The 27796-nt window shown below is 44.3% G+C and overlaps 3 protein-coding genes across 12 annotated transcripts in view; 1 reads left to right on the top strand and 2 right to left on the bottom strand.

The window, feature by feature from the left end:
* uba7 (ubiquitin-like modifier activating enzyme 7) overlaps window positions 1-19108 on the top strand; it is a 59053-nt gene extending 39945 nt beyond the window's left edge. For all 3 annotated transcript variants that reach the window (XM_034287183.1, XM_034287182.1, XM_034287181.1), the window contains 3 exons: window positions 14565-14666; window positions 16297-16388; window positions 17745-19108. In XM_034287183.1, coding sequence (XP_034143074.1) covers window positions 14565-14666; window positions 16297-16388; window positions 17745-17877 — 327 coding nt within the window. In that variant the 3' untranslated portion in view covers window positions 17878-19108. The remainder of the gene's footprint in view (window positions 1-14564; window positions 14667-16296; window positions 16389-17744) is intronic.
* Window positions 19109-19601: 493 nt separating this feature from the next.
* Window positions 19602-24124, bottom strand: inka1b (inka box actin regulator 1b). Of its 2 annotated transcripts, XM_010893106.4 has the most exons (3): window positions 23320-24124; window positions 23134-23188; window positions 19602-20675 (listed from the first exon to the last, which is right to left on the bottom strand). In XM_010893106.4, the coding sequence occupies exons 2-3, from the start codon at window positions 23134-23136 to the stop codon at window positions 19731-19733; spliced, it is 948 nt and encodes a 315-aa protein (XP_010891408.2). In that variant the 5' UTR covers window positions 23137-23188; window positions 23320-24124; the 3' UTR covers window positions 19602-19730. The 2 variants fall into 2 exon arrangements, with proteins under 2 accessions (XP_010891408.2, XP_010891410.2); XM_010893108.4 differs by lacking the exons at window positions 23134-23188; window positions 23320-24124 and adding an exon at window positions 20854-22748.
* Window positions 24125-25076: 952 nt separating this feature from the next.
* The window catches only part of gnai2b (guanine nucleotide binding protein (G protein), alpha inhibiting activity polypeptide 2b), a 100729-nt gene continuing 98009 nt past the window's right edge, over window positions 25077-27796 (bottom strand). For 6 of the 7 annotated variants that reach the window (XM_034287178.1, XM_020055430.3, XM_020055431.3 and 3 more), the window contains one exon: window positions 25077-26888. In XM_034287178.1, the coding sequence (XP_034143069.1) occupies window positions 26698-26888 (191 nt within the window). In that variant the 3' untranslated portion in view covers window positions 25077-26697. The remainder of the gene's footprint in view (window positions 26889-27796) is intronic. The other variant, XM_010893103.5, reaches the window with a different exon arrangement.

Genomic DNA, 27796 nt, shown 5'->3' with positions numbered 1-27796 from the left:
CACAAACAACAGTGAGAGACCTATCCCCGACCCGTAGGCGCAGGGAAACGACCCTCTCGTTCACCGGGGTAAACTCCAACACATGGCGGCAGAGCTGGGGAGCTATAAGCAAACCCACACCAGCCCGCCGCCTCTCACCATGGGCAACTCCAGAGTGGTGAAGAGTCCATCCTCTCTCAAGGAGTGTGGTTCCAGAGCCCAAGCCGTGCGTAGAGGTGATCCCGACTACCTCTAGTCGGAACCTCTCAACCTCACGGACCATCTCAGGCTCCTTCCCCGCCAGCGAGGTGACATTCCACGTCCCTAGAGCTAGTTTCCGTGTCCGGGGATCGGGTTGTCTAGGCCCCCGCCTTCGACTGCCGCCCGATCCTCTCTGCACCGGCCCCTTATGGTCCCTCCTGTGGGTGGTGAGCCCACGGGAGGGCGGCCCCATGTCGCTCGTTCGGGCTTGGCCCGGCCGGGCCCCATGGGGAAAGGCCCGGCCACCAGGCGCTCGCGAACGAGCCCCAACCCCGGGCCTGGCTCCAGGGTGGGGCCCCGGCTGCGCCATGCCGGGCGACGTCACAGGACACACAATTTTCTTCTTCATTAAGGGGTTTTTGAACTGCTCTTAGTCTGACCCATCGCCTAGGACCTGTTTGCCTTGGGAGACCCTACCAGGGGCATATAGCCCCAGACAACATAGCTCCTAGGGTCACTCGGGTACTCAAACCCCTCCACCACGTTAAGGTGGCAGTTCAAGGAGAGGTTGTTGTAGCTGGAAACGGCTGATTTTAAATGGAATATCTACATAAGCCTACAGAGGTCCATTATCAGCAATCATCAGTCCTGTGTTCTAATCCCCGTTTAGCATTTTAAAAGACTTGAGTGTCTTCAAGGGACCAAAGTAAGGCCCTCTAAAACATGCATTCTTAGGATAGACTGCTAACAATATAGATCTCTGTAATGGAAAATAACAGTGCACATATCTTTATTTGCTTTAAACAACACAGTAATGTAGCGATTGAAAAAACCTGTGGAGGTCTGGTGGTTGTAGTTTCAGATGGTAATTATGGCTGCTAATCAGGAAAACCTGGTGTGTTTATGGTGTGATGGAAAAATCTCATATAAAATGGAAAAGACCTAGGGAATTCTACTTAACTACATTAAACACTGTTATTAAAATGACAATGGTTGCATGTCTCCAAACATAACAGCGAAACATGAAAATTATTTTGTTCTCAAGAAATAGATGTGTAATTTTTTTCGGAAAGAAATAGGCATGTAGATGCCTGTTTTTCCTGTTGTAAAGTTCCTTAAAAGCAGTAAGTCATAATAATGGGGGGGGGGTTGCAGTTCTATGAGTCAGCAAAAGAGCCTTAAAGTCAACATTGTAAAAAAATAAAAAAACACATCCTCACTGTATAACTAGTATTTGTAGAGGTTGCTTATAGGATATTACTCTTTAGGGAGGCTAGAATTTATGCCTCTGACAGGAATTTGGACAATGAAACACGCTCACACTATTTTATTGGATCAAAGCGCTGTAGCATTACAATAGTGACATGGAACTCTTTTGCTTGACTTAGTCGACCGGTTGATAAGCAAATGTTTTTCGGTGGCAGTGTGTGTGTGTGTGTGTGTGTGTGTCAGGGTTAATCCCAGATAAACAGAGAGGGCAGACCATAATGAACAGCCTGTTTTAAGCCAGATGTTTTGATGCTGGTCAACAGAGTCAGCTGAAGGACAGTCAGATAGGGGCTTGAGACCAACTCCGGAAACATGGTACCATGCCTTCAGAAAGCATTCAGACCCTTTCTCTTTCAATTTGTTGTGTTGTTGAATTCATTTTTAATTATCAGATTTTTTGCCATCAGTCTACACTCAATACATTATAATGGAAAAGCAAACTAACACATTTGTAGTAATTGCTGCCGATTTATCAAAAAAAGAAATTCAGTGTATCAAGTATTTTGAGTATATAGTCTAGAATCAAAGTATTTCAACACCGGTATTAACTGAACTAAAAGAAGGTTTGGCATGGGTGTTGGTTTTAGAAGTCATGCAAAGACGTGATTCAGTTAGACTAGCCACTGCAATATTTGAGGGCTTCCAAAGCTGTGTGGTATTTTGGTCTCTTCGTTGAATGAGGACAGTGATCCAAAATGCAGAAGTTAGGAGACGTCTTTCACACCTTCCTCATTCCACGATCCGTATTTGGGTGTACAACCTGGTGACCAATGTCAGGTATCTGTCTGTAACCAGGGAAGTATCACACATAAGTCACAAAGCGGCATGTGGTGGCAATTCTCAAATGCACCATAAACATTTTAAAAAGTAGGAAGTAATTCGTATCAAACAGGAAGCACTGCAGTGTTTGTAGGTCAAGGTGATTTACACTCACCTAAAGGATTATTAGGAACACCATACTAATACTGTGTTTGACCCCCTTTCGCCTTCAGAACTGCCTTAATTCTAAGTGGCATTGATTCAACAAGATGCTGAAAGCATTCTTTAGAAATGTCGGCCCATATTGATAGGATAGCATCTTGCAGTTGATGGAGATTTGTGGGATGCACATCCAGGGCACGAAGCTCCTGTTCCACCACATCCCAAAGATGCTCTGTTGGGTTGAGATCTGGTGACTGTGGGGGCAATTTCAGTACAGTGAACTCATTGTCATGTTCAAGAAACCAATTTGAAATGATTCGAGCTTTGTGACATGGTGCATTATCCTGCTGGAAGTAGCCATCAGAGGATTGGTACATGGTGGTCACAAAGGGATGGACATGGTCAGAAACAATGCTCAGGTAGGCCGTGGCATTTAAACGATGCCCAAATGGCACTAAGGGGCCTAAAATGTGCCAAGAAAACATCCCCCACACCATTACACCACCACCACCAGCCTGGACAGTGGTAACAAGGCATGATGGATCCATGTTCTCATTCTGTTGACGCCAAATTCTGACTCTACCATCTGAATGTCTCAACAGAAATCGAGACTCATCAGACCAGGCAACATTCTTCCAGTCTTCAACTCTCCAATTTTGGTGAGCTCGTGCAAATTGTAGCCTCTTTTTCCTATTTGTAGTGGAGATGAGTGGTCCCCGGTGGGGTCTTCTGCTGTTGTAGCCCATCCACCTCAAAGTTGTGCGTGTTGTGGCTTCACAAATGCTTTGCTGCATACCTCGGTTGTAACGAGTGGTTATTTCAGTCAAAGTTGCTCTTCTATCAGCTTGAGTCAGTCGGCCCATTCTCCTCTGACCTCTAGCATCAACAAGGCATTTTCGCCCACAGGACTGCCACATACTAGATGTTTTTCCCTTTTCACACCATTCTTTGTAAACCCTAGAAATGGTTGTGCGTGAAAATCCCAGTAACTGAGCAGATTGTAAAATACTCAGACCGGCCCGTCTGGCACCAACAACCATGCCACGCTCAAAATTGCTTAAATCACCTTTCTTTCCCATTCTGACATTCAGTTTGGAGTTCAGGAGATTGTCTTGACCAGGACCACACCCCTAAATGCATTGAAGCAATTGCCATGTGATTGGTTGATTAGTTAATTGCATTAATGAGAAATTGAACAGGTGTTCCTAATAATCTTATAGGTGAGTGTATGTTAGGGATTCATATGACTGAAATATGTTTTCTCTATTGTTATGCAGTATGATAGGGTAGCTGTTTATTTGCAAGGTTTTGCCCAGGACTACAGATATGTGAAATCATTCTCAGTCTGCTACTTCTGGATTCATATTTTTGGATTGTGTCCAATTAAAAGTAATAAATAAATCAATGTTCAGCATACATAACATGCATTTATATTTTCTGCAACTTTGTTCATTTTCAGGGCTTGACATTAACATTTTGCACACTTGTCCTTTTTACTTTTAAGATTAAGTTTCAAGTATTTTGATTAACTTGCATGTCTGCAGTAACAATCAGTACCTCTCCCTCTGTATCAAATCAAACACAGGTAAACCTTTAACTACTTTGGAACAGTACACACTATTTTCGGGGCTAGACTACTTGACCTTAAGGAGGTGCTTAATTTGTGTGGGCACCAAGGCCATTGGCTTTTTTATGTGTATGTATGTAATATACTGCTCAAAAAAATTAAGGGAACACGTAATCATCACAGTATAACACCAAGTCAGTTAAACTTCAGGGATATCAATCTTTCCAGTTAAGAAGCATAAGCGATTGTGAATCAGTGTCACCTGTTTTGCTGCAAATGAAAGTGACAACAGGGGCGCTGGAGAGGCAACAACAAGACAACCCCCAAAAAGGGAATGGCTTTGCAGTTGGTGGCCATAGACAATTGCTCTCTCATTATCCTTCCTGACTGATTCTTCTCTAGTTTTGTGTTTTGCTAGTGTCCTTGTCACTACTGGTAGCATGAGGCGGTACCTGCAGCCCATTCAGGTTGCACAGGTAGTCTAGCTCTTCCTAGATGGCACATTAACCCAGCAGCAGGACTGATACCCAGCAGCAGGAGGAGCACTTCCAGAGCCCTACAAAATGACCTCCAGCAGGCTACTGTTGTGCATGTTTCTGACCAAACTGTCAGAAACAGACTCCATGAGGGTGGCATGATTGACCGACGTCTACAAGTTGGACCTGTGCTCACAGCCCAGCACCGTGCAGCTCGATTGGTATTTGCCAGAGAATACCAGAATTGCCGCCCTGCTCTTTTCACAGATGAGATCAGGTTGACAATGAGCACTAGTTACAGATGTGAAAGAGTCTGGAGACGCCATGGCTGGCTGCAACATCATCCAACATAACTGGTTTGGCGGTGGGTCAGTGATGGTCTGGGGAAGCATATCCTTGAAGGGTCACATAGACCTCCTCATGCTAGCCAATGATACCCTGACTGCTTTTAGGTACCGGGAAGAAATCCTCAGACCCATTGTCATACCTTACACTGGTGCAGTGGGCCCTGGGTTCCACCTGGTGCAGGACAATGCCCGGCCTCATGTGGCCAGAGTGTGGATGACGAAGGCATTGATGCCATTGACTGGCCCTCACGTTCCACAGACCTGAATCCAATTGAGAACCTCTGGGACGTTATGTATCGGTGCATACAACGCCACTGAGTAGCGCCACAGACTGTCGAGGAGCTCTCTGATGCCCTGATCCAGGTCTGGGAGGAGATCCCCCAGGACACCATCCACCGTCTCATCAGTAGCATGCCCAGATGTTGTCAGGAGTGCATACAGGCAGGTGGGGGCCATACACACTACTGAGACACAATATGAGTTGTCGTGAGGAAATTCACGCCAGTTGGAACAGCCTGTGATTTTAATTGTTTACTTTAATTTTTGAAGTTTGAATCCAGCCCTCAGACAGTTGGTGATTTTGGTTTCCAATTACCTTTGTTACGTCATTTTGTTCTCAACAAATTTCACAATGTACAATAAAGATTTTGATCTTTAATACATTTTGTTCATCGAGACCAGATGTGTGATTTAGTTGTTCTATGAATTGACTTTTGCACAGTGTATAACAAATAAAAGTTAGAGCTAAGATAACACATGAATATGGTATGTTATATTTCTGAAATTATTAATGTACTCTCTGTAAGTAGTGAGGTGTTATGCAAAATGTCCTTTAGCTTTTGTGACCGAGTCCTTTAACTTAAATATCAGATGTGAGAAAAACATCATCTGCCACTTTACGGACTAGATCTTTGCCATGTCACTGGTCATGCCTCTGTTGGAGAATGTGTCTAGTCTCTGCTGTTGAGCCACATATGTGCGTGAAACTCGGAGTGTTATCACTGGACTGTAGCACAAGTTTGCATTTGCCATGACTTGTTATTTTGATGCCATCTGCACTGTCAGTGTCATTAACGCTGGTTCACGCTGACTTCGCGCTTTTTTACGCAGACCTCGATAATGCATTTGTTCTCAACAGGTGCCAACCATGGGCCAACCAGTCAGGACAGAAACATAAATATCCACTGGGTCCTAATGTGACAAGGCATTAGAAATGTGTTCCAGGCAAGTCGCTGACCTCTGAGCTGGCGCCTAACCTCAGGCTGTCATGAATCAGACGACCACCCGTCAACTCCATTTAGATGTTTTTTCTCAGTGTGGTTCCAGCATTACATTTACCGTCAGAATACACTGCTGCCCTCAATTGTGACTGGAGTTGGAGGTCAAAATCAGGGTTTGACATTAACGCTTGTCCATGACAATTATAGAAAATGTCGGACAAGGAGAATGTAGACTCTGCTCGTCCAAATGGACATTTGAAATAAATACTTATTTATCACCAATTACAGAGATTGCATGGGCAAAACGAATTTCAGCTGCGAGTTGGTAGCCCTTGAAGTCTATTGTTAGTCACAAGATCTCCGTGTGTGGTAGGTCCGCTCACAATTATACCAATTTGCATTGTCGGACCTTGTATTCCGAAAGTTGGACATAACCGTCTCTAACCCTCACCACCATGGCTCCATTTCACTCTTTCCCCATAATTCCTACTGTCAATAAAAGCCTTGAAAAAAAAATGTGAGAAGTGTGTCCACTCCTTGTGTGTCCACTCCTACATTACGAGGTAATCTCGTAACCTAAGGTTGTGTAACATGAACTTCATGATCTAAAGTCATTAGAGTTAGATCATAGGTCCCTTTCCTCACAAGGAAGTTGTTTGTTTCCAGAAGCCATAAGGTCGAACATGATATTAAATATTTTTCCAAAATTACAGGAGCTCTGCCTTAATGACCTCACAGCTCAACGGGCATTGACAGAGGTTGTGTGTGACCCCTCTAGGAAAGCTTTAGGCTACACACCCTGACTTGCGGTTGCACGGCTGTTTCACCCATCTAAAGTGGATGCCAGCAACTAACACACGTTTACAGCTTCCTTTCCTCACCACAATGCCTCCTGGGTATTTATCCAGCATACCACTCACAGACTTAGTTGGGAATTTCCTCTTAATTTGAAGTCATGCTTAATGTGTGTTTATCATTTGAGTATTTTCCTAATGATATGACTAATGCTCACATGTTTCCAACAGCGGGAGTTTGGGGGACTAAAGTCAGAGACACAAGGCTTACAGTAGCGTAGCCCTGAGCGGTCCTCTGTAGTTACATGTTTTTATTTCATCAGGCAGTAATGTCAGTCATAGTTCATTCTACTGGCTTTGGCTTGCTAGCTTCAGTGTCAGTACAATTCCATATAAATGGTGAGGCAAAGGCCTACAGCATCACGTACAGCTGTGCAGACATATTTAGCATGGTGTCAAACATCAGAGAATGCTGATGACTTTGCTACTGATAAGACCCATTTATCTATTGAAACGCATTGCTGTTGTGTGGTCAAATCACTGTATGGAGTGTTGTGTGACAACATAGACCTACTGTATTGCAATTGGAGGAGATCAGTTGCCAGGGAAATTGCAATACACAACCATATAACAAGTACTGTTGTGATGGCGTATGTAAATGAATGCACTCATGTTGAATTACTTCGCAAAATAATTACAAATATTGGTAATATTCCAATTGGATTTAATCCCACAACTTAAAAGTGTAATGCAGGGAACCCCCCCTAGTGATCTTTGCTGGCACTCTAAACAGATCCTGTAGATACTAAACCACACGCAAAGACGGGGAGTTTTGGAAAAAAAAGTGGGAAAATCCTTCTAGAATCATTGTAACCTCAAAACAATCTTCCGGCTTTAAAGTAGCATTACATACAAATCTCTTTCACTCACTCGTTTATTTTAGTTCAAACCATTTGCTTATTTGGTGTCTACAGGACCCAACCTGTCAAAGAAGAGGAGGATCCAGAACGCACCATTTGCAAGGAGCAGATTTTGTTGACTCAGGCCTTCTGCCTCGGGTCGTCACAGTCAGATGGAGTGCCGCTATCTGCTCATTTGAAAGACCGTCTTCTGAGCTTCTGTTTGCTCTTTAACACGTCAATGGAGGTCTGACTGGCTGCTGTCGCTTTTAGTCTGGGTGTTAAAAACCGTCCCCTGAGGGACTCCTCTCCATTCAGCCTGCCATGCCTGACTCCCTCCTGGTTGGCCCCTCCTGTCCCTTGAATTGGTGAATTTACATTTAGTGTAAACTGGCAGTCTGTTTGAGACCAGACCCTAGGTGTGTTCGAATATTTAACCATTTGGTCTAATTTGGCGTCTTTCTTGTCACGATTGTTTGCGTTTATTCAAATCCCCGATAGCTTTTCTCTTTTCTTCCCGGGTTCCAGGGGAAAACAACACTATCCATCTTGAAAATGAAACCATTTAAAAACCAACAGAAGAAATATGACAATACAAACAACACAAGCAATACAACTAATGCGTGGTTGTGTGCAGATCGAGTCTTCGTCCCTATTGTGCCATACGATGTTTGCCAGGCGGTCATTGAAAATAGGTTTGTCAGGTATTTGTTGACTGAGGAGGCGGGTACACTGGAAAGTTTTTTAGTGTTGGCATGAGAGTAAGGAGTGTGGAGACGTTTGGACTATTAGCCTTTTTAGGCTGCCATCTGCCTGCTTCATTCCTCTCAGGGGAACCTCAATCAAAACAGTCCACCACCCGGAAGTGTGTCTTCGCATTTTCGTTATAAATGGTCGTTCACACTCGTTTCAGAAGTAGCATGTGAAAGAAATCTGTAAAGAGACGGTGTCTCTTTCACAGGGCCTTGGGCAGTTATTGACATTCACACACATGGTGTGCCGCTGTGCTGTCAGTGTGACGCAGAAAGGACGTGAGTGGAGTGTTTGTCATACCGCCATGATGCGCTCAGCGGCTAGAAGAGGAAATTGATTGTTCACTTATTTTGCTAGTTCCACTGCTAACATCAGCCAAAAGAAGGCACTGCCCAGAGACAGGTGTTTCCTAAAACTTCTTCCATCCCATAATGACTGGGAGTGTGGATGTACCTGAAAAAGTTCAAGACTTCTCTCTCTGGTTTGAGAGCGAGAAAAAAAGAGGAGAGGAAAGAAAAAACGAGAGAAAGGCCCCAGAACAGAGAAGAGGATGAATACAGGATGGCTGGCTGCTCTGCTAAGATCCAAAAGACCACACTGATCCCATTTCGTCTGTCTTCCCTAAAGCCCACAAAATGTTCAAAGGAAGAAAGGACACACTTAAAAAAAAAGTCTCTCTGTGGCTGCGGTGTAAAATGGCCATGTCTGCTGTTTCGGCATGCTGCAGGAAGGAGGACTTATCAAGGTTAGCCTGCTGAGCCAGCTTCCTGCCTGAGAAAATGAGCCATTGTGTGAAAAGCTAGATTGCTGCCTTACATCGTGATTACAGTCCCAAACAGTGGTCTTTTCAAAATGGCAGAAACACACGTTTCTCCTCTGGCTCTGGTTGCCTTATCAGTCCAATGCTGGGGTTCACTGGACGTATTGGCCGAGCTTCCCATAAACGTCCTGTGTAACTATGTGTTTACTTAACATTTATATCAGCTGTCAAGAATTGTTGCTATTTCTGGGCTTTATCGCGGAGCTCTGTCATCTCTCATACTAAGTGTGTGTGTATGTGTACCTATTCATTAGGTTGTGTATCCGGTCTGCTAATGAATGGCGGTTCTATGTTCACATGTTTACGTCTGGCTTTGTCTGGTTATCGAGTGGGGTGTCTTCCTGTGTGTAGTAAAGTGGACGGTATGCATCGCTGGATCTATACACTCATGTTTGCATCTGAATTGGACCGGTGCTGTGACGGAGCGGGGAACAGAAATCCTGAAATGTCTATAGAGGACCATTCCTGATTTCCTGCCTGATTTTTCCTGGAAGCCACCGCCGCTCTCGTCCTGTTTTCCTTTTCCTGAGGAAGTAACAGGGGATGTCCCGCCCAGCTTCCTGTCAGAGAGGATAGGAGACACGTTACAGCACACTCACAGTTAGAGATTCTCATTTGGGGAAAAGGATGGTCCTCTCCTTGACCTCTGCTCTCTCCAACCCAGAAATGGTTGAGTGGTCGAGGAGTGTTCATTTGATAAGCAGGCAAACCATGTCATCTTCTAGGTAGCCACCCTCTGTCGTGTACAGTCATGTGCATCAAACTCGAGTCCCTCGCTAGAAGAGTTTTCATATTTGCCACACCCTGTTTGAATCCGCTTTTTCCACATTTCCTATCCACACGTCCTTTCCAGGATTGGAACTTTCCAAGGGTTCGAAGGGAGGAAAGCAACAATCAGTCAGTGGAGGAACAATTCCAGCGTTGTGGGTTTTATTTCAGAAGACAAGTATTCGTTGTAATAGCGATTGGCTAAATGACTCAAATGTAATATGGGTAACAAATACTGACAATATCCATTCGTGGTCTCACACTTGATCACATGGATGAAGGGGGAAATGCATGCCAACATTTTTGGAAGCATAGATAATAATTTAACATTTGTGTGTGTAATCCTATGATATACTGTACATACTCAGTTGTTCTGGCAACAACTGTGAAGACATGTGCAAGTAGAAAGACCTAGTTATAAAGCAGGCTCTGATATGAGAATAACACATGAGAATGTTGGCTCTGCTCCATGAACAGAGAGGGCCACATGGAAACCTGCACGTTACAGAGACTGGAATCAACTGGCCATCTCATGTTGGGTCATGTAGAATCTATCAGGTCTCTGTCCCACACAAGATGGCACTGCATCTGACTAACCAACCCCTGAGCAATTCTACTATTTTGTGTACGTGTGTGATCTCCTCTTCATTCGTACATTATGTCTTTTCCATAATTTCTTCCAACTGTGGAGAATTAATTGAAAACAAAAAAATGACCCCTTGATTTGGGTTCACGCAGACCTCATCCACTATATAAACCTCAATGGCATCCTAACCCTGTACAATGACTCTATGTTCTGGCACTCCGTGTATACAGCTGCGCGATTGTCATGATGATTCCTATTCATTATTAGTTCTGAACTTATTCCGTTTGTTACAGTTTTTGTATTTTTTGTATTCCTTTGTAATACCTTTTCCTTATCTTATACGTTTCTCATACTTTCTCGCTCTGCACTGTCAGAAAAGGTCCTGTAAGTGTTTTACTGTCTACGCCTGCTGGTTAACAAAACACGTGACAAATACAATTGTAGTTTGATTTAACATCCCAGCTCAACAGCAGGTCCGGTTCTAACCGGCTTTGCACTAAATCTGTCTGAAAGAAGACCGAAGCAGAGACGTCAGGACAGACTCCAGAGGAGCGCTGTTTGACATGAACAGCACGCTCTCGTCCAACATCAGTCCTCTTGTTTACGCTGTAGATTCACACTTGTCGTATGTGTATTTCTAACGTACCACCATATATGGGTTGCTGCTCTTTGGGTGTCTGCCAAGCAGTGCCCTTCTGAGCACAGTCCCTTGACAGTTACAGGGTTAACTCAAACTCAGCCTGCTTTAAGAGCCTTTGTCCGGCAGATTCAACCAATCAGGAGTCGTGCAGGTTATACTGTAAGGCAGTACAGACAAAGGCCTGCCATCATGCCTTCAAGTAGGGGAGGCCGTCCTACATCGTGTTGGTTTCTTTGTTTAATACAATTTGTGGCTTCACTGGAGCCAGCAAAACAGGAGCGTAATGCCATTGTCGGCCATTTTGGATACCTTTCTTTCGGTTTACAGTTCATTGGGGACAATTGTGTTTTCTATTATGGGAATTCAAATACAATTTGGGAGGTGGGTTGGGGGTAGTGGGAGTCTGAAACCTCTGTAATTGTTTCCAGCAGTTGTGGTTCCACCATTCCTTCTTGTGTTTGTGCCCCTCTAAGGCAGTGAGGGGTGACGTCACACCTGGCCACATATTCAGACTGATGTGGAGGCTGATTGGCTGAAGGCTCCTTGTGGAGTTCTCTGAGAGGCCTGCGAGAGGGAAAGGGAGGGAGGCAGAGTAAAAATAGCCGGTTTACATTCTGAACCATCTACATACAAAGGGCTAAATTACAAACATTGCTCGGGTTGGACTGCAAAGGCTCAGAGCGTCCGTATTTAGATTTTACATTCCCTTTGATTTCAAACAGTTCCTTTTTGTTTTGTTCCTTAATTTATGACAGAATGTCAGTGTTGGTTCCTACCTTTATGGCAGAGTTTCATAAAGTTACACTGGCATTATGACAAAGCATACAGTTCTGTAACTCTCCATGACTCTCAGAGCAGCCATCAATCCAAAAAGTGTACATCTAGACTACCATTCTATACAGTGATGTGAGTATAATAATGATTAATAAATGGTTTGCTACACACACCAAGAGGCAGCAGACTACCAGTTTATCTTCATGACCTTTTCCCCAGCAGGCAGTAGGAGATACTCTGTCTAACTGTTCCTCCTGGCTGCTGAAGCACAGATAATTGGATCCAGGTTCTACTGTATGTTTGGTATACTTCTCCCAGGCCAAGTTTTCATCTGTCAAAAGACTTTGAGCCAGCACTGGTTAGGCCCAGAAAGTGACACATTCTGACACATTCCTCTGTGAGCAAAGCTCCCTAGCAGAGCCAGGTTCAGGTGACTGGACCCTTCAAGTTGCGTACTCATGGATCCAGAGATAGGATTATGATGTTGATGGTACACAGCTGGTTCATGTGACGCCGCTGGAGTGTGATGTCTGTCTGGTGGCCATTGGAGCAGGAATGTTTATGTTTGCTGAGGTTTAACTAGATCACTAAGATGAAGCTTGTGTCTCTGTTTGGAGTTCTTGGATTCATTCTGAGCCCGTAGAGAAACAGGCCATTGCATTATGATGGTCTGTGGCAGGGTTGTCAAATTTATCGACCAAAACGCTGGAATATCTTAGCTGTTATATACTTTTTGCGCTGGGGGGTGTGGTTATGCCAAACAAATTGTGACAACTCTTTCAAGCCTGGTTATCAAAATTGAAAGGAGAGTTAGTCAAGGCTCATGCAAAAGGATCATGCAAAATGATGGACTATTTCTTGTTGTTTTTTGTGTGTTTTTTGTGTAGCCCCTCGTATAGCATATTGCAAAAGCTAGATGCTTCTCCAATTTAGATTTGTGTGCAATCGTGTTGTCACTTATTTATATAAACTTGGCACTTCATTAAATACTTTCTGAGATCCATGTCTCTGGGTGTAGGTGTTTCATCATGACGTGAACCCAGATTTAAAGTCAATTACACACATGGTCCAACCAAAACCTCTGCTTTAAACTCAAACCAAATTAGAGAGGTGCAAGAGACCTTGGGTCCAAATAGGGTCTTGATCAATGACAGAACAACAGATATTTCAAGGTATAACCCGACACAGCCAGAAGAGGACTGGTCACCCCTCTGAGCCTGGGTCCTCTCTAGGTTTCTTCCAAAAATTTGGCCTTCTTAGGGAGTTTTTCCTAGCCACTGAAATTCAACACTACTGTTGTTTGCTCCTTGGGGTTTAAGGCCGGGTGTCTCTGTAAAGCACTTTGTGACAACTGCTGTTGTAAAAAGGACTTTATAAATACATTTGATTGATTGATTGATTGATTTCACCTTGCCGTCTCTGGGATTCACAACCTGATGAACACAACCTGACCCAACAGCGCTGGTTTGGTTGCGTCAGCGTAGCATTGTTAGTGTAATACCTCCATTATTGGTTACTCAATAATCATGAATAGGCCTTTACTTTCATAATGGCACATTTACGTGTTACTCTTCCGTTGTATCTCCACACTGGGCTTTGTTCCTCATATATTATGCAGACCTAGATATGAGAAGTGCTTTGGGAGTAGAGCCTGGGCTTCAGCCCAGATTGGACAGGATAGAACACAGCTCTGTGTCCATATTTTCCGCCCTGCCTGTATCTCCTGGTTTGAGTAAATGGTTCCAGTCCTACAGCCAGACTTACAGACATTCTCTTTATGAACTGGCAGACTTTTACATTGCTTCAGGAAACACTGAAGGAAAATTGGCCTGTAAAACTCAGTACTAAAGCCCCTCGCTCCTAGTGCATTTGATCTGCACCCTGGCCAAGCTGCTGGAACATTCCTTTGTTGTTATTTCACAGCAGAACCAGCAGATTCCAATTCACAGAGGTGTGGTATTTATTACATTCAACTCATTTTTTTTGGAGTATGTGCTTATAGTCCCCAACAAACGTGATTTTGTTGTCAAGTCATTGTCAATCGCACAGAATAGATGCTTAGAAATCTGTAGCGTAACTTAAACACTTAAATGCGTCTCATTAAGGGAAAGTACAGTTCCACAAACGTGATTTCTTTATCCCTTTTATTTATGTCATCAAGTTTATTCTCGCCATGTGAGAAATAATATTCCTCTGTTCTCCAGGAAGCCTCAGGGGTTGGTTGGGGTCTGTGTTTGGCTTCTCCCCAGGATGTCTGTCAGAAGCTAGGCTGATCTAAGTCAGCTGTTGTCCCAGTGATGTGGGGCCCATCTGAACTAGTTGGGCCGATAATAGGCTTCTTCTGTTATGGTTTGGAAATAGGATTCAATGCACTCTGCAGCCAAGCTGTATTTTTCATTCTACATGGTTTGGTTCATTGGCCAGCTAGCTGAAACCTGATGTTACTGCTGGTCATAGTCCCACACTGACTATTGTTGCAGATCTTGTTTTGGGAAGATGTGCTACCTCTACTAAACTGATCATGTGTGTGTTTTATGTTTTTATGGACAGTTTGCAGGAAAGGAGTACTCCTTGTGGGATGACTTCCTGGTTCAGGGCAGACGTGAGAGTGGACAGGAAATGACCTTGGGAGAGCTGCTGGAACACATCAAGGTATAACTGAACAGCCTCCCTGCCTGAACTGACAAGACACCTTATCCCTAGATGAACCACAAACCCATGTACACCCACACAACACACACAAGCAACCACAAACCCATGTACACACACTCAACACACACCCAAGCAGCCGCTCACACACAAACGCACACAGCCACTGACAAATAACATATACATATAGCCAGCCATTCTATGCATGCATTTTCACACGACCGTCGACAGACTCATGAGACAGAGCAATCACGTTCTATTGTTCACGTCCCTGCCGCTGAGAAGTGCGACTCGCCACAACCTATTCACCCCCTTTTCTCTCAAAGCTCAGTGGGAGTGAGGTGGAACGCTAAGGGGAGGAGATGACAGATCTGGCAGTCAGGGAGTGAGGGCCACTCCCAGTGTTTGTCTTACAGATGTATTCAATGCATGCTTTCTTCAGGACAGTGTGCGCCCGTGTGTGAGTGTGTGTGTGTGAAAGAAGTGCCGTTGCTTGCTTAGAGAATCACACCTCACCTTAAAATGGCCAGTACCCGGCGACCTGCGCTTTGCACTCCCCTCCACGCTCTGCGTGTGCATGGCTGCTAGCCTGCCTGGTCGTCTTCAGGCATTCTGATCCTGTCTGCACGTGCTTCGTGTCATTCGGCGTCTGACACATTCCAGACAGTTTCTGTTCGGATGTCAGATCGATCATTTAGCCTCTCGCACATCCGCCACATTATGTGCAGCTACAAGCCCTGAGCCATTGGTTTGTTGATTCCTCCCTGCTGTTTATTCTGAGGCAGATCGCATTTGGCAAATACTCCAGTTGCTCTGTTTCTGCTTTAGTTTCCCAAAAACTTTCACTGGTCTATTTGCCGCTAGGACGCTTTGCGCTGCAACAATTTCTGGGCTTCAGGCAAGTCACATTGCTCTCTAGAAATTGATTTGGTACTTAACTCAATCCACATCTTTTAAACTAACATAGAATTTTCTTTTTTAAACCATGAGTTGACTGAGCTGATTTGACTGAGCTGTAACACTCACCCATTTTAGTGGGTTTAGATGGATTCAACAGTACAGAAGGATGTTTATTTTTTTATTGCACAAAAAACCCCTACTGCCATCAGAATCAAGTTGTCACATATCTCCATCTTGTGAAGTGTTAAGATGGTTTGTTTAATTTCAAACCAAAAGGTTGCTGTATATATGTGCAACAGCCAACTGTTGTATTCCGTTCAGTTTGACAAGTTTTTACAATCGTCTATGCAGCCGTTAACTTCCAGGGTGGAAATTCATGTTATTAGCAATAGAGCCTGCCAAAAGAATATAATGGACGCAGTCAATCCAGCAAGATTAAACTGGCTAGTGGATTTTGCACTCCATAAACACACAACTTGACTGATTAAATGTTTTTACAGCAACAAACTGAGAGTTAACTGTCTTGCTCTGGGATTCAGATTTTTCACCTATCGGTCCGTGCTATTCGATACAGCAAACATCCTAAATGGTCAGACGATCAAACCGCTAGGCTACCCAACTACAGCTAAACTATAAGACGGAACAGGATTGGTACTCTGGTCGGTGGGGCTAGCCTGTTGCTGCCAACTTCCACGTTGCTAAATGTAAGACTTTTTAACTGTTTCATTTGCAGCAAGAACATCACTTGCAGGTCACCGGTCTGTACTATGGAAACGCTGTGGTCTATGATGGTGGCTCTAATCACAAGGAGAGGCTGGCGAAGAGGTAAGTCTCAAACCCTTGTGTAACTGTGTGGAATCGCCATCCTAACGGGCTGTTCCAGGGTCGCCGTAGAGTCATCAGCCTGTCCCTTGACGCTGTCAGGTGTTTTATAGGAAGACCTAGGTCACCTAGCACGCACACACACAGACAGACACACACACAGAGCGACCCTGGTGTTTAGCAGGCAAAGTGCAAAACGAGGCATTTCCTCAGAAGACGGAGATTAACTGTGAGCTCTGCGCTGACCGAGATATGGGGCTTCCTCTGTCCGTGTGCTTCCTGTGCTGACAAGTGAGAGAGAGCGAGCCACTGTGGACAACGCCCCGGTTTAGCTCGCCTTGGCAGCTTCTGCCCCACAGCACGCTGTCCGGGCATGCATTTAGCAATGTGCAGAAGCAAGTCCTCAGCCTGGAGTTGTCTTGCACGCTCCCTGAAAGTCGTACAGACGCACAGAGGAACATGTGTCCTGGGGGCCTGGCCTTACGCCAACCCGCCGTTCTTAAACAGAGCGATTCCAAGTCCTGTATGGAGGAACTGGCTCTGTAGGCTACGCAAGTGGATGTAGCTTTAGCTTTGTCGAGTACGTTTCGAAAAACACGGCCCTCCCCTCCTCCTACCCCCTGGTTCTTCCTGACCCTCGCCCCCCCCCCCCCTCCCTGAATTTCCTCCACCACCGTCCTCCCCTCGATCCTCTGTTCCTCCTGACGTGGCGCATGTCTTCCTTGGCTTTGTGTTTGCACCTCAGTCCCCGGAGAGCTGGGCGCCTGGCCTAGGAAAAGACAGAGGGAATGGATGGGGGGAACCGGGGGGCAGAGGCCAGTCAGTGCAGACAGCAGGCCTGGTTTTGACAGATGCCCTCTCCAGTGTCACATCCTGGGCTGTCAGAGCCTCCCCCCGGCCCCAATGCAGCTTCCTGTGTGTACAAGCCTAATAGCCTTTGCCTATAAAGGAGTGTTAGAGACCCACATGATGAAGAGAAGCATCTGAGGGTCATTTAGTTAATAAAGGACACCATGATATTCTCCAAATGCTCAGTCAGGAGCATGTTTCTTTTTTTGACAAACAAATTCTGGCACTTTAATGCTTTATTGAACAGGAAAGTGGTGAAAGATCGAGGTTAGGTTTTGCTACAGCAGTGTTTGTGCAACAAGAGGCACCAGCTTGGATGGAGCACATATATTTAAGCTATGAGGCAAGGGGGGTTATGATATATGGTCAATATTCTGCCGCTAAGTGCTGTTTTTAGGCACTCGGCGATGTGTCATGCCTAATAGCAGCCCTTGTTGCTTAAGTAGAGCATTGTTTTATATCACATGTGGCAGCCGTTGATGTGTGATGTACAATGGTATGTCTCGGCAGTGTGTCTGAAGTGGTCAGTCTGGCAACCAAGACAGAGGTCCCTGAACACCTGTGTGTACTAGAGATGTTTGCTTCCTTCGCCGAGGACGAGGACTGTGAGACGTTCCCTCCCATCAGGTACCTGTTCAAATGATGTCATCAGGAGGAGACAAAAGAGCCGTGCACAGCACCACAGTACGACCACCTGTCCACTCCTCTGTTTACACAAAGTGTTTATACTTAGACAAGCTGCGTTTGGACATGAAAATGCATTATTTTGGTTTGCATCCAGGCCTCATATTCTTTGTCCTTGAAGCTGCCTCTTACAGTAAATAATCAATAGCTTTCCACTTCCAATATTGTAATAATGTTATAATCATGAATAATGCTATTTAATTACATACTTTTTTTTAATGTAATTTTTTTCAATTAACTGATTGATTTAACTCAGAACCGGATGTAATCAACTGTGATTAGCATGTGTTAGTATAGACGCTGGTTCTGATCAACTGTGATCAGCCGTGACTTTTTATGTTTGCATTGATTCTGTTAAAAGCTTTGACCAATGTGAGGTTTTAAATGTCCAAAAACTGGAATATGAGAAGTGAGAGATAATGGGATATTTACTTCCCTAAACTGTCCAAAACACGGCAGTTCCCTTAGGGAGGACCAATTACACCCCCTTTAGATGATCTCTCTGCTGGACCGCTATTTGGAAAGGAGGGCCTGGCAGGCCTTGATTACCTCATTATCTGTTCCTGTCAACTTGGTTCTTGGGAAATGAGAAGTGACACATCCTGAAACGATGTTTGCAAACATTATGAGATGTGCATGCAGGTCTTGACTGGGTTGGGGATGTTGAGGTAAGGGTATCCCAGGGTATGGATTTGTTAAGTTAGCCCTGGCCGGCTGGGCCCAGTGTCTGTTGGACTGGTTCCCCAGTGTGATTCAGGTCAGACTAAACCTGGGGATGAAGCCTAGTCAGAGCCCTGGTCCCCTGATCTGCTTGGCGCTGAAAGGACGTGGGTCGGTTGGTTTGAGGCTTACTGAATCTCTCACCATCTGGACAACAACTGTCAGTCCAACAGCCCCCCCACCCCCAACACACACACGCCTTCCGGGGGACCTAGGCCATGAGCTCATCGAGCCCGTGCGGTTGAAGGCCACGAGCGGGCGTCGACGTGGCCTTCCTCTGTCCTTCAGCTGAAGAGATCCTTAGCTGCGTTCTGAAATCCACTGTTATGCTGCCACATAAACTAACATTACATGTGTAGGTATTTGATTCGATTTTTGGTGTTGTCTGTACATCCTCCACTGCCTTAATTTGCTTGATTGATTCGATTTTTTTTGATGTTGTAAATGTAATAAAACGGTGTTGAAAGCTATTTGTTGAATGCTAAGTTGCCGAGTAACTGAACACTGTGTGGATCTTTTGACCACTTGTGTTTAGGAGGATACACATTTCCAGTAGTACCCCCTTTACATCTACACGACATGACACATTTAAAAGCCTAAATTAAGTAAGCATAAAAAATAGGCCTACTAGTGACAGGTGAGTGGTGCTAATTGTCAATGAAGCCACTTAAATTATGACTTAAATCCAAATCTCTTTCCTGTTGATTGATATCCAAATACTACAGGATTGCCTGAATAACATCAGAGTCTTTAATCAATAAAAACGCAATATCGCTGGTCAGAATCATCTGCTCCACTATTGGGCAAGATGTGTTCCATGTTGCTGGTGAGTTGACAGGTCATTTAAATACCAGAAGTAAACTGGTGTTATTCATCATCAGGTTTTTAGCTGTATCTAAACCTCAAGCATTATTGTTATATATAAAATAAACCCATAATTATTGCAGTCAATGCTTTTTTCCATTCTTGTTAAAAAAACAAACAGTTTTATTACCGTGACAATCGTAGCACAATTTTAACGTAATGCGGATATAATAAAAATATGAGGAACATAATGTACATCCGTGCCAAAAGTCCGTAAGCCGTAACAAATCAGATGTAGCCGATAATGTCATTGCATATTATGGGTTGTCGGCTGCCGGTCTTCATGAGAGCAGTGAACTGGTAGAAGTCCGTTCCCAGCTCGTGCAGGCCCGTGTGAGACTGATGAAAGAAGGGTTTGCGTGGCTGGAAGCCCACGGGGCAGGACATGCGCTTGGGGTCCACCGCTGCCCTAGTAACCCTGGCAGAGTGCGCCGGCTTGGCCCTCATCTCCACCGTCTTAGACACGCCCGCCAGCTTCCTCCTCATGTTGACCAGCAGGTCCTTGGCCAGGCGCCTGCCCGCGTGGGGCTTGAGTTCCGCCGGCTCGGGGAACTCCGGCAGGTCCATCCAGTTCTTAATGAGGTCGGCGAAGCTGTTATCCCCCAGGACCAGCGGCTGCCTGTTCCTGCTGCGGCTCAGCAGCGCCGTGGTCCAGTCCTCCGGGTCGCCGCTCGCCTCGAACGACGTCCAGCGCTCCAGGCAAGCATCCGACGAGGACTTGGGACGCGTCCGACCAGCGGGGCTCGCTCCGCGGTTGGTTCGGAGGCACGCCGAGTTGGACACCCGCACGTTCCTGGTCCTTCGAAGGACCACGCCTTCATCCTGCCAGGACGCCTCGGAGTAGCCTGAGTCGAACTCCAGACTCTTCTCGCTGCCAGGGGAGCCCTGCGTAAGCCGCTCCCTGCCGTCCTCTTCCTCCTCCTCCTCCTCCACGGGGCTGGCCAGGCAGCAGGCCGAGTCGTAGGTGCTGGCCTCGCTGACCTCGGAGATGGGCCTACGGAGGCGCGTGAGGCGCTCCCGCTGCTGTGCCCTCTGGTGACAGGCGCGCGTCATGGCGTAGGAGCGGCCGGAGGGCTCGCTGAGCGGCCGGCTTATGTGCTTCAGGTCATGGAGTGACCTCATCATGCACTGCATCTGGTCCACCAGACAGTCTCCAGGGTCCCGCAGACACAGCTGGAAAACACACGGAGAGATAACAGGTTAGACGATGAAAGACGAAACACCGATTCCTCCATTCACAGGTCTAAGAACATGCCAAGACATGAGTAGGACATCTTGTTAACATGCTTTTAGGGAAACTAATCAACAGACCACAGATGAATGTTTAATTCTTATTAAGGGCCGTTCATACTGGATCTACCGGTCCGTAAGCTTAAAACAGCTTCATGCGCTGTCAACGAACACGGAAACAAGATTGTAACCAGCTGAGATCACACTCTGCAGGCCCCATATATAAAATCCACATATGTTAAGCTAGACATTCCAAGCAAGCCTCCAAACAGCTTTACGGAGATGCTTCTCAGTGGCGTGCTCAGAGTTTATTGAAACATTGCGACTCTACAGGATCTGCAAGGCAACTTTTGCTGCCCTTTTCAGTTAAAGGAAGTTGAACTAACTAGAGGCTGATGAAGCCTGGGGAGCTAAGCAGAGCACTTCCTTTACTATGCACTAGAATCACCGGATGCCTCAGGGATTGGCCCATATTGTCAGGCAGGAATTGACATCACTGTTATGGAATTAAACAATAGACGTGAGGAACCACAATTATGAGTCATATGAAAGTCATCACCAAATCCTCTGAAATACAATCTCAATGCTACTTTTTAGCCACACAATTCTTCTATGCATGGGCAGATCCCATTTTACAGCACACACCACTAGGCAAAAAACTAAAACAATCTGCCCGATCTGTTGGTGGACATCAAAACAACACTGTAAGCTATTTTGAAACCACTTAACATTGCCGTAAATTGAAACTGGTTGAGGTCTATTCATACTGACGCTCAATGGGGATTCTACTGTTAATAATGCAGTCATTTTTGTCTTACATTGAAGTTATACTAAGATGTTCTGTTCTTTTACACCTATGTCCCATACGGTTATGGGTTTTCTGTGGCCTGTTCTGTAAGTATTCAGAGAATAAACATGTGCAGAACCTACTCACTACCTAGGAAACTAAAAACTGAGGATCCTGCAGCCTCACTTTTATAAATCTTATTTGGCTATTTTTAAATGGTCATAAAGGACCATAAAGTGTTGCAAAGAAACAGTATAACACATCTGTGGGATTCCCCTAGACCACACTGAGATTACAGTAAGTTCCCCAAGCATTAACTTCCATTCCACAGACCAGGTATTACTCAGGATTTGGGAACATCCACTGAACCCAGCTTGTCACGTTAAGGTGAAAGAGTGTCATAACACTTAAAAAGCAATCTGGTTCACACAGGCATTTGCAGCCAAAAGGAAAAAGGCAAAAGGCAAGGTAAAAAAACAAATTGGCATCATCTAACTTCAAAAGATGTCACGTGTTACACTTTCCCTTGTAAACAAGCCCTCCAAATCCTTCCATAATTTACAGCGCTCTTGTTAAGCAGTCAGACATCCGACAATGTATGCTAACCCTTTTAGTCTCAGGACAGTGCCGTCTGAAGGTCCTACCAGAGCAGTAGAGACAACAGCTTGATGTTATCACAGCTGTGAAAACTTAACCATTTGGCTGTTTGACGCCGTGAGACAGGGCCAACGAGTGGGCTTCAATCCCTCAAAGTTTTGCCTTGTGCAGTGTCCTTCAGAGTGTAGCGGAGGTCTGATTCATACAGTGCCGCACGTCGCGTGTGAGATAGAGAGATTGAAGTAGTAAAATGGGTCTGTGATGGGGCATCTGGGGAAGGGGGGGCATACCTGTGGCCTTCCAAGCCCTATCACAGCTGTTATTAAACATTGGTAGAAAGCACCAATAATTTGTCCAGTTTAGAGTTACTGCCGTGGTCACGTCTAAGACTCTGAAGCAGGGACACCATGCATCACACTGTTAGTGGAGATGTCTGCGTAGAAATTATAATTGATTGACTGTCTGTTGCATGGTCACTAACAAAAATACATTACGATTTCCAGGGAAATGCATTCGTCTTTAGCCATGAAGTAATTGCTAAACATATGTAAAAGTAACAAATAATCTGTTTCTAAAACAATGAAAGGTTAATTAAAAATATAAAATGGAACTGTTAGCTACTAGAGCTCACATCAACCAATTGTAGCCGATAACCTAAAGCAAGCTGAAACGACAAAATGTATACAATTTCAATATAAAAAAAAAAAATCCGTACGACACGTATACTGACCAGATATTTTATGCATTCGCTTACCATACCAATTAGCCCACTAGTACGCAATATTGTAGTTATCGCCCATCATCCATAACAGCAGAGGTACTCCATTCTAACTTAAGCTTTGTTTAATACAGTCCGAGAAGATAATGTATATAGTGTTTCCAACAAAATGTCCTCAATAGGTGAACGGTTTGGTTTATCTTCCCAGCTCTTTTAATGTCTTGCAACCGATTTCACTGCTATGCGCTTGTCTGTCAGATGGTCGTAAAGTAAATGTTGAAAAAACTAAAACAACTTACCATCACTCGTATCGTGTTCTATTTTCTGAATTCCAAATGGATTGATTATTTTGTCCTGCAAAATACAAAAATAATTTAGCGCACAAGTCAGCATTCATAAAAGGTATCCTCGTATTGAGCTTAAGATGCGGGTATTAACAGTAGCGATAGTCAATATAATGCATTTATCTCGATTAGTCTACTTACATTAGGGAATAAATTATTCCTGTAATGAAACAATTAATCCAAAACAATTCACAACTTTCTCGGGTTTGAGGTCCACTCAAAGCCCCTCTGATAGAAGCGATGTGATGGTAGGGTCCGGCAGCGTGTTTTGAGGGCGCAGTCCGTTCCCCGTAGCCAGTCAACGACGCGCATCAAGAATCAGCCAATAGCAACGCGGCTGAAACACGACCCCACACCTTATCACTGCGTCAAAACACACATCCCCCTCACCTGGAAAGTTTTGCTTCACTGCCGGTGGATCAGCACACTCTGGCGCGTGTCATAATCTGAGGCATTGAAATAAAGAGCTACAAGCAGTGACAGGGTTTCAAATGTGGAGTCTCAACAGTTTCCTTTTCTTATATTTTCAATTTTAGCGAATTATTGTCACTGAATGTAGTACAGATTTTCTAAAATCTATTATTAAATGAAGTGAACCCGAGTAAGCAAACAACACAAAATGTGGATGCTTATTTATTTAAAAACTGTATGCAACATACCTGTGGAAACGTGATCGCCCCTTTTCACTTAATTCAAAAAAAACATTGTCTTGCTGCATGACCCAGTTGCATATGAGATTCAGTTTGTGTCTGGATTATCTGACATTGCCTTTCAGAATTCTCAGATACAGAACAGAACTTAAGGTTCCTGAGCCTTCCACGTCCTTATACCATAAAGCACCCCCCCCCCCCAAAATCACTAAACCACCACCCATGCTTGACCTTTGATGCGGGTTCAATACAGTGGAATGCATTTCACAACACATAAACATTACCGTGTTTGGATTTCAGCAAACATAATAATGAAGAAAATCCATATTTCTAACCCGTATTTATGACACAGTCAATGAAACGCTCTTCCCTTGAGTGGGTTCAGTTGGATTCGGAGGGGCATGTTATGGGCATGTCTAGCACCACCTTCCGGATTTTTCTGGAATCATAGATCTGCACACATTATGAGCCCTTAACCTACCCCCTCCCTCTCCTTAAATCACCCGTGTACATGGTTACCTGGGTCGTTAGGAGTCCAATGTTGTCCTAACGCCTACACGATTTGTGGTAGATTTATAATGCAAATGCCGGAGCGGGACATTTACTCACAATCAGTCTGTAAAGCTGGCTCCACACTTCAGGCAGGTAGGCCTACCTGGAGGCACATTTCAATATACAAGGGCCCCATTATCCTCTTCAACTGTTCCTAATTTAAATGAGTAACACATGTAATCGGGGGATAAAGCCTAGTTTACTCTGCTGGTACAACATCATTTACATTTGGGTCCACTGGAATGGTTACAGAACGACCTGTGAGCTACTGATTTTGGAAAACCCAATCCACCATGATTAGCATTCTTCGTTCTAACTGCCGTCTTTATACTAAATATACAGAGAAGACAAGAGGATGGCAACTGAAGTGAGCCAAACTTTATTTAAATTAAAAACAATAGTAGGACTTTTAAAACATTTTTTTATATATATTTACCAAAATACTATCATTTTTCAATTATGTCTCATCATTGTGATTTATTATTTAACCACTCCATCAGTCAAGTGAACAGTATGTGAGTAGAAAAGGCCCTGGTTCACACTATGGAGAAAGCAAGTCATTGAAGTTACATGTGTAAACAAATATCAAGGCACAAACACACTGCAAAAGATATGGAATGAAATAAAGAAAAACCGACACAAACATATTGAATATTAAAAATCTTGCAGGTTTCTATCTAAATTGTTATTTTTTTCTTTACATTTTGTATTTTCTAAAGTAATGTTATATGGTGAGGATTGGAAGAGTATATCTATGATCAGCTATGATGGACAGTCATGCAGAACGATAAGCAATAAAATACAGCATACAATGTCTGGTATGTTATGGGAATGCAATCCAAACCATGTTCCTCTCAATTCATATTCTCTTTCCATTCCGGTTTTCTTTATTAAAGAATACATCTGATGCAATTTAAAATTTTCTAAAATGCCCAAATCTGTTAAAGTCAATGTATAGTATATAAACTTTGTTTATAATATAATTATAAACATGCATGTCATCTAATTCTTGAAAATGGCCTTGCCACGTCGCAGCAGCTCCCTGTGGGATCGGCGAAGATCAGGACATGCGTCCTCCGAAGCACATCCTGCCTAGCCGTTCTGCTTTTCATCACACTGCTCGCCCAACCAGGAAATAAACCAGAACCAATGCGCTTGGAGGAGAACGCTCCTCTGGTTAACCACCACAATTAGTTGGCTGGTGCCCGACCTGCCACAGGGAGCACGGCACTGCAATGCATCCCTATCTGACCCTCTCTCCCACCAACCCAGATGGTGCCAATTTGTGCCCCCCCTTCACACAGACAGGATGTTGCGACCTGGATGAAAAGCGAGGTTGCAATGTTGCAACAGGTCCTTAGACCACCACGCCACTCAGACACCCTGCAGCACCTCTCTCTTCTCAAACGTTTCAATCTCTGATAATACTCACAAAAAGCAAAGGTACAAACAGAATAGAATGAATCTGCGATAAAACTCAATCTGCAACAAAACTTTGAATCCTATTAAATTAAAAATCTAACGTACAAAGTAGAGAATCAGTGATTGTTAAAAGACTTCTAACAAGGCTTTCCCACCAAGTTCTCAATCAGTTTCCAAACAGAAAAGCCAGTTGAGTCTGTCAGTGACGATGGTGTGTTGGTCCGCTCTAACCTCCAGGCAGCGGACTGAGCTGTACAGAGAGAGATGCAGGAAGAGTCAGCGAGCCCAGACATGTCGATTAGACACCAGATGTGCAGTTTGTTTATGTGTGCTGATGGTTCGGGGGAATCGTTTTACAGCTATGACATGCAGGGTTTTGGATGAACTGTGTCTGTGTGTGTGTGTGTGTGTGTGTGTGTGTGTATTTTTTTCCTTCTAGGACTCAAGGCTGTCTACTGCCCTCTCTCGCATTTATAATGAACTGCTTTGTCAACCTAACCAGCAGAAAACAAAATATTACATAGCGTAAGTTCTCAGTCGGGGGCTCTGTGTGTTGTGCGATCGTGTGACATGCTTGGATTTCAACTTTTTCTCAGAGGTTTCTCATTCAGCTGTCCCCAGATTCGATCGTGTTCCAGCACCATCCTCTGCATATTTTTTTCTTTCTAGATAAAGCCTAAATTACAGGATGTAATGTCGCTATGTCATCTGAGTGGACAAAGCACAGGGTCCCATAGAGCGGACTACAGTGTTTAGTCCCGTTTAACATGGCCATCTATTGACCTAAGAGATAATGGGCGTCATGATCAGCATTGGATTAGCATATTTTTTTTTCACCTAATCTTTGTGCTCACCTTAGCTCCTCCCCTGACCTTCCTACCCCCTGGCCCCGCCCCTAGAAGAGACCACAGTCCTTGAGGTTGTTCTTGATGATGACGTCGGTGACGGCGTCGAAGACAAACTGGACGTTCTTGGTGTCGGTGGCGCAGGTGAAGTGAGTGTAGATCTCCTTGGTGTCTTTCTTCTTGTTCAGGTCCTCAAACTTAGTCTGGATGTAACTCGCTGCCTCATCGTATTTGTTGGCTCCTGGTTATCAAGAGACATGCAGATGGAAAAAATTTTTATATTGTGGAAACGTTTTTTTCCCATAATTCATATTAAAAAGAGACACCTTCATATATTCTAGATTCATTACACAAAGTGGAACATTTCAAGCCTTTTTTGTTTCAATCTTGATGATTACGGCTTACAACTCATTTGAAATATGAATTTTAAGCCGTATCTCAAAATATTAGAATAAAACATTTACAATACGGAAATGTCGACCTGAGAAGAGTTCAAATCAGCTAATTACCCAACCATAATTACGGGGAAGACTGCTGACTTGACAGTCCATAAGACACTCATTGACATCCTCCACGAGTAGGGTAAGCCACAGCATGTAACTGCTGAAAGAGCTGGCTGTTTGCAGAGTGCTGTATCAAAGCATATTCATGGAAAGTTGACAGGAAGGGAAAAGTGTGGCAGGAAAAGGTGCACAAGAACCAGGGATGACCGCAGCCTTGAGAGGATTGTCAAGCAAAGCCCATTCAAGAACTTGAGAATCTATGGGGTATTGTCAAGAGGAAAATGAGATAAATCAGACCCAACAACACAGACGAGCTGAAGGCCGCTATCAACGCAACTTGGGCTTCCATAACACCTTAGCAGTGCCACAGGCTGATTGGCTTCACGCCGCATTGATGTAGTAATTCGTGCAAAAGGAGTATTGAGTGCATAAATTAACATATTTAGGAAATTTTTGCAGGTGTTTTGAGTTAATTAGCTGATTAGAGCTCTTCTCAGGTCGACATTTCTGTAATTCTTTATTCTAATATTTTGAGAGCTGTGAGCTGTATGCTTAGCATTTTAACCTGGCAGAATATTCTGTCACAGTTTTAATTCTAGCAGCAGCCATCAGTGCCACCCTTCCAGTGCAACTAGTGGAGGTGAGA

This window comes from Esox lucius, chromosome 17 (genome assembly GCF_011004845.1).
Source record: "Esox lucius isolate fEsoLuc1 chromosome 17, fEsoLuc1.pri, whole genome shotgun sequence".
In the NCBI taxonomy this organism is placed as follows: domain Eukaryota; kingdom Metazoa; phylum Chordata; class Actinopteri; order Esociformes; family Esocidae; genus Esox; species Esox lucius.
This window is presented reverse-complemented; position numbering and strand designations above follow the sequence as displayed.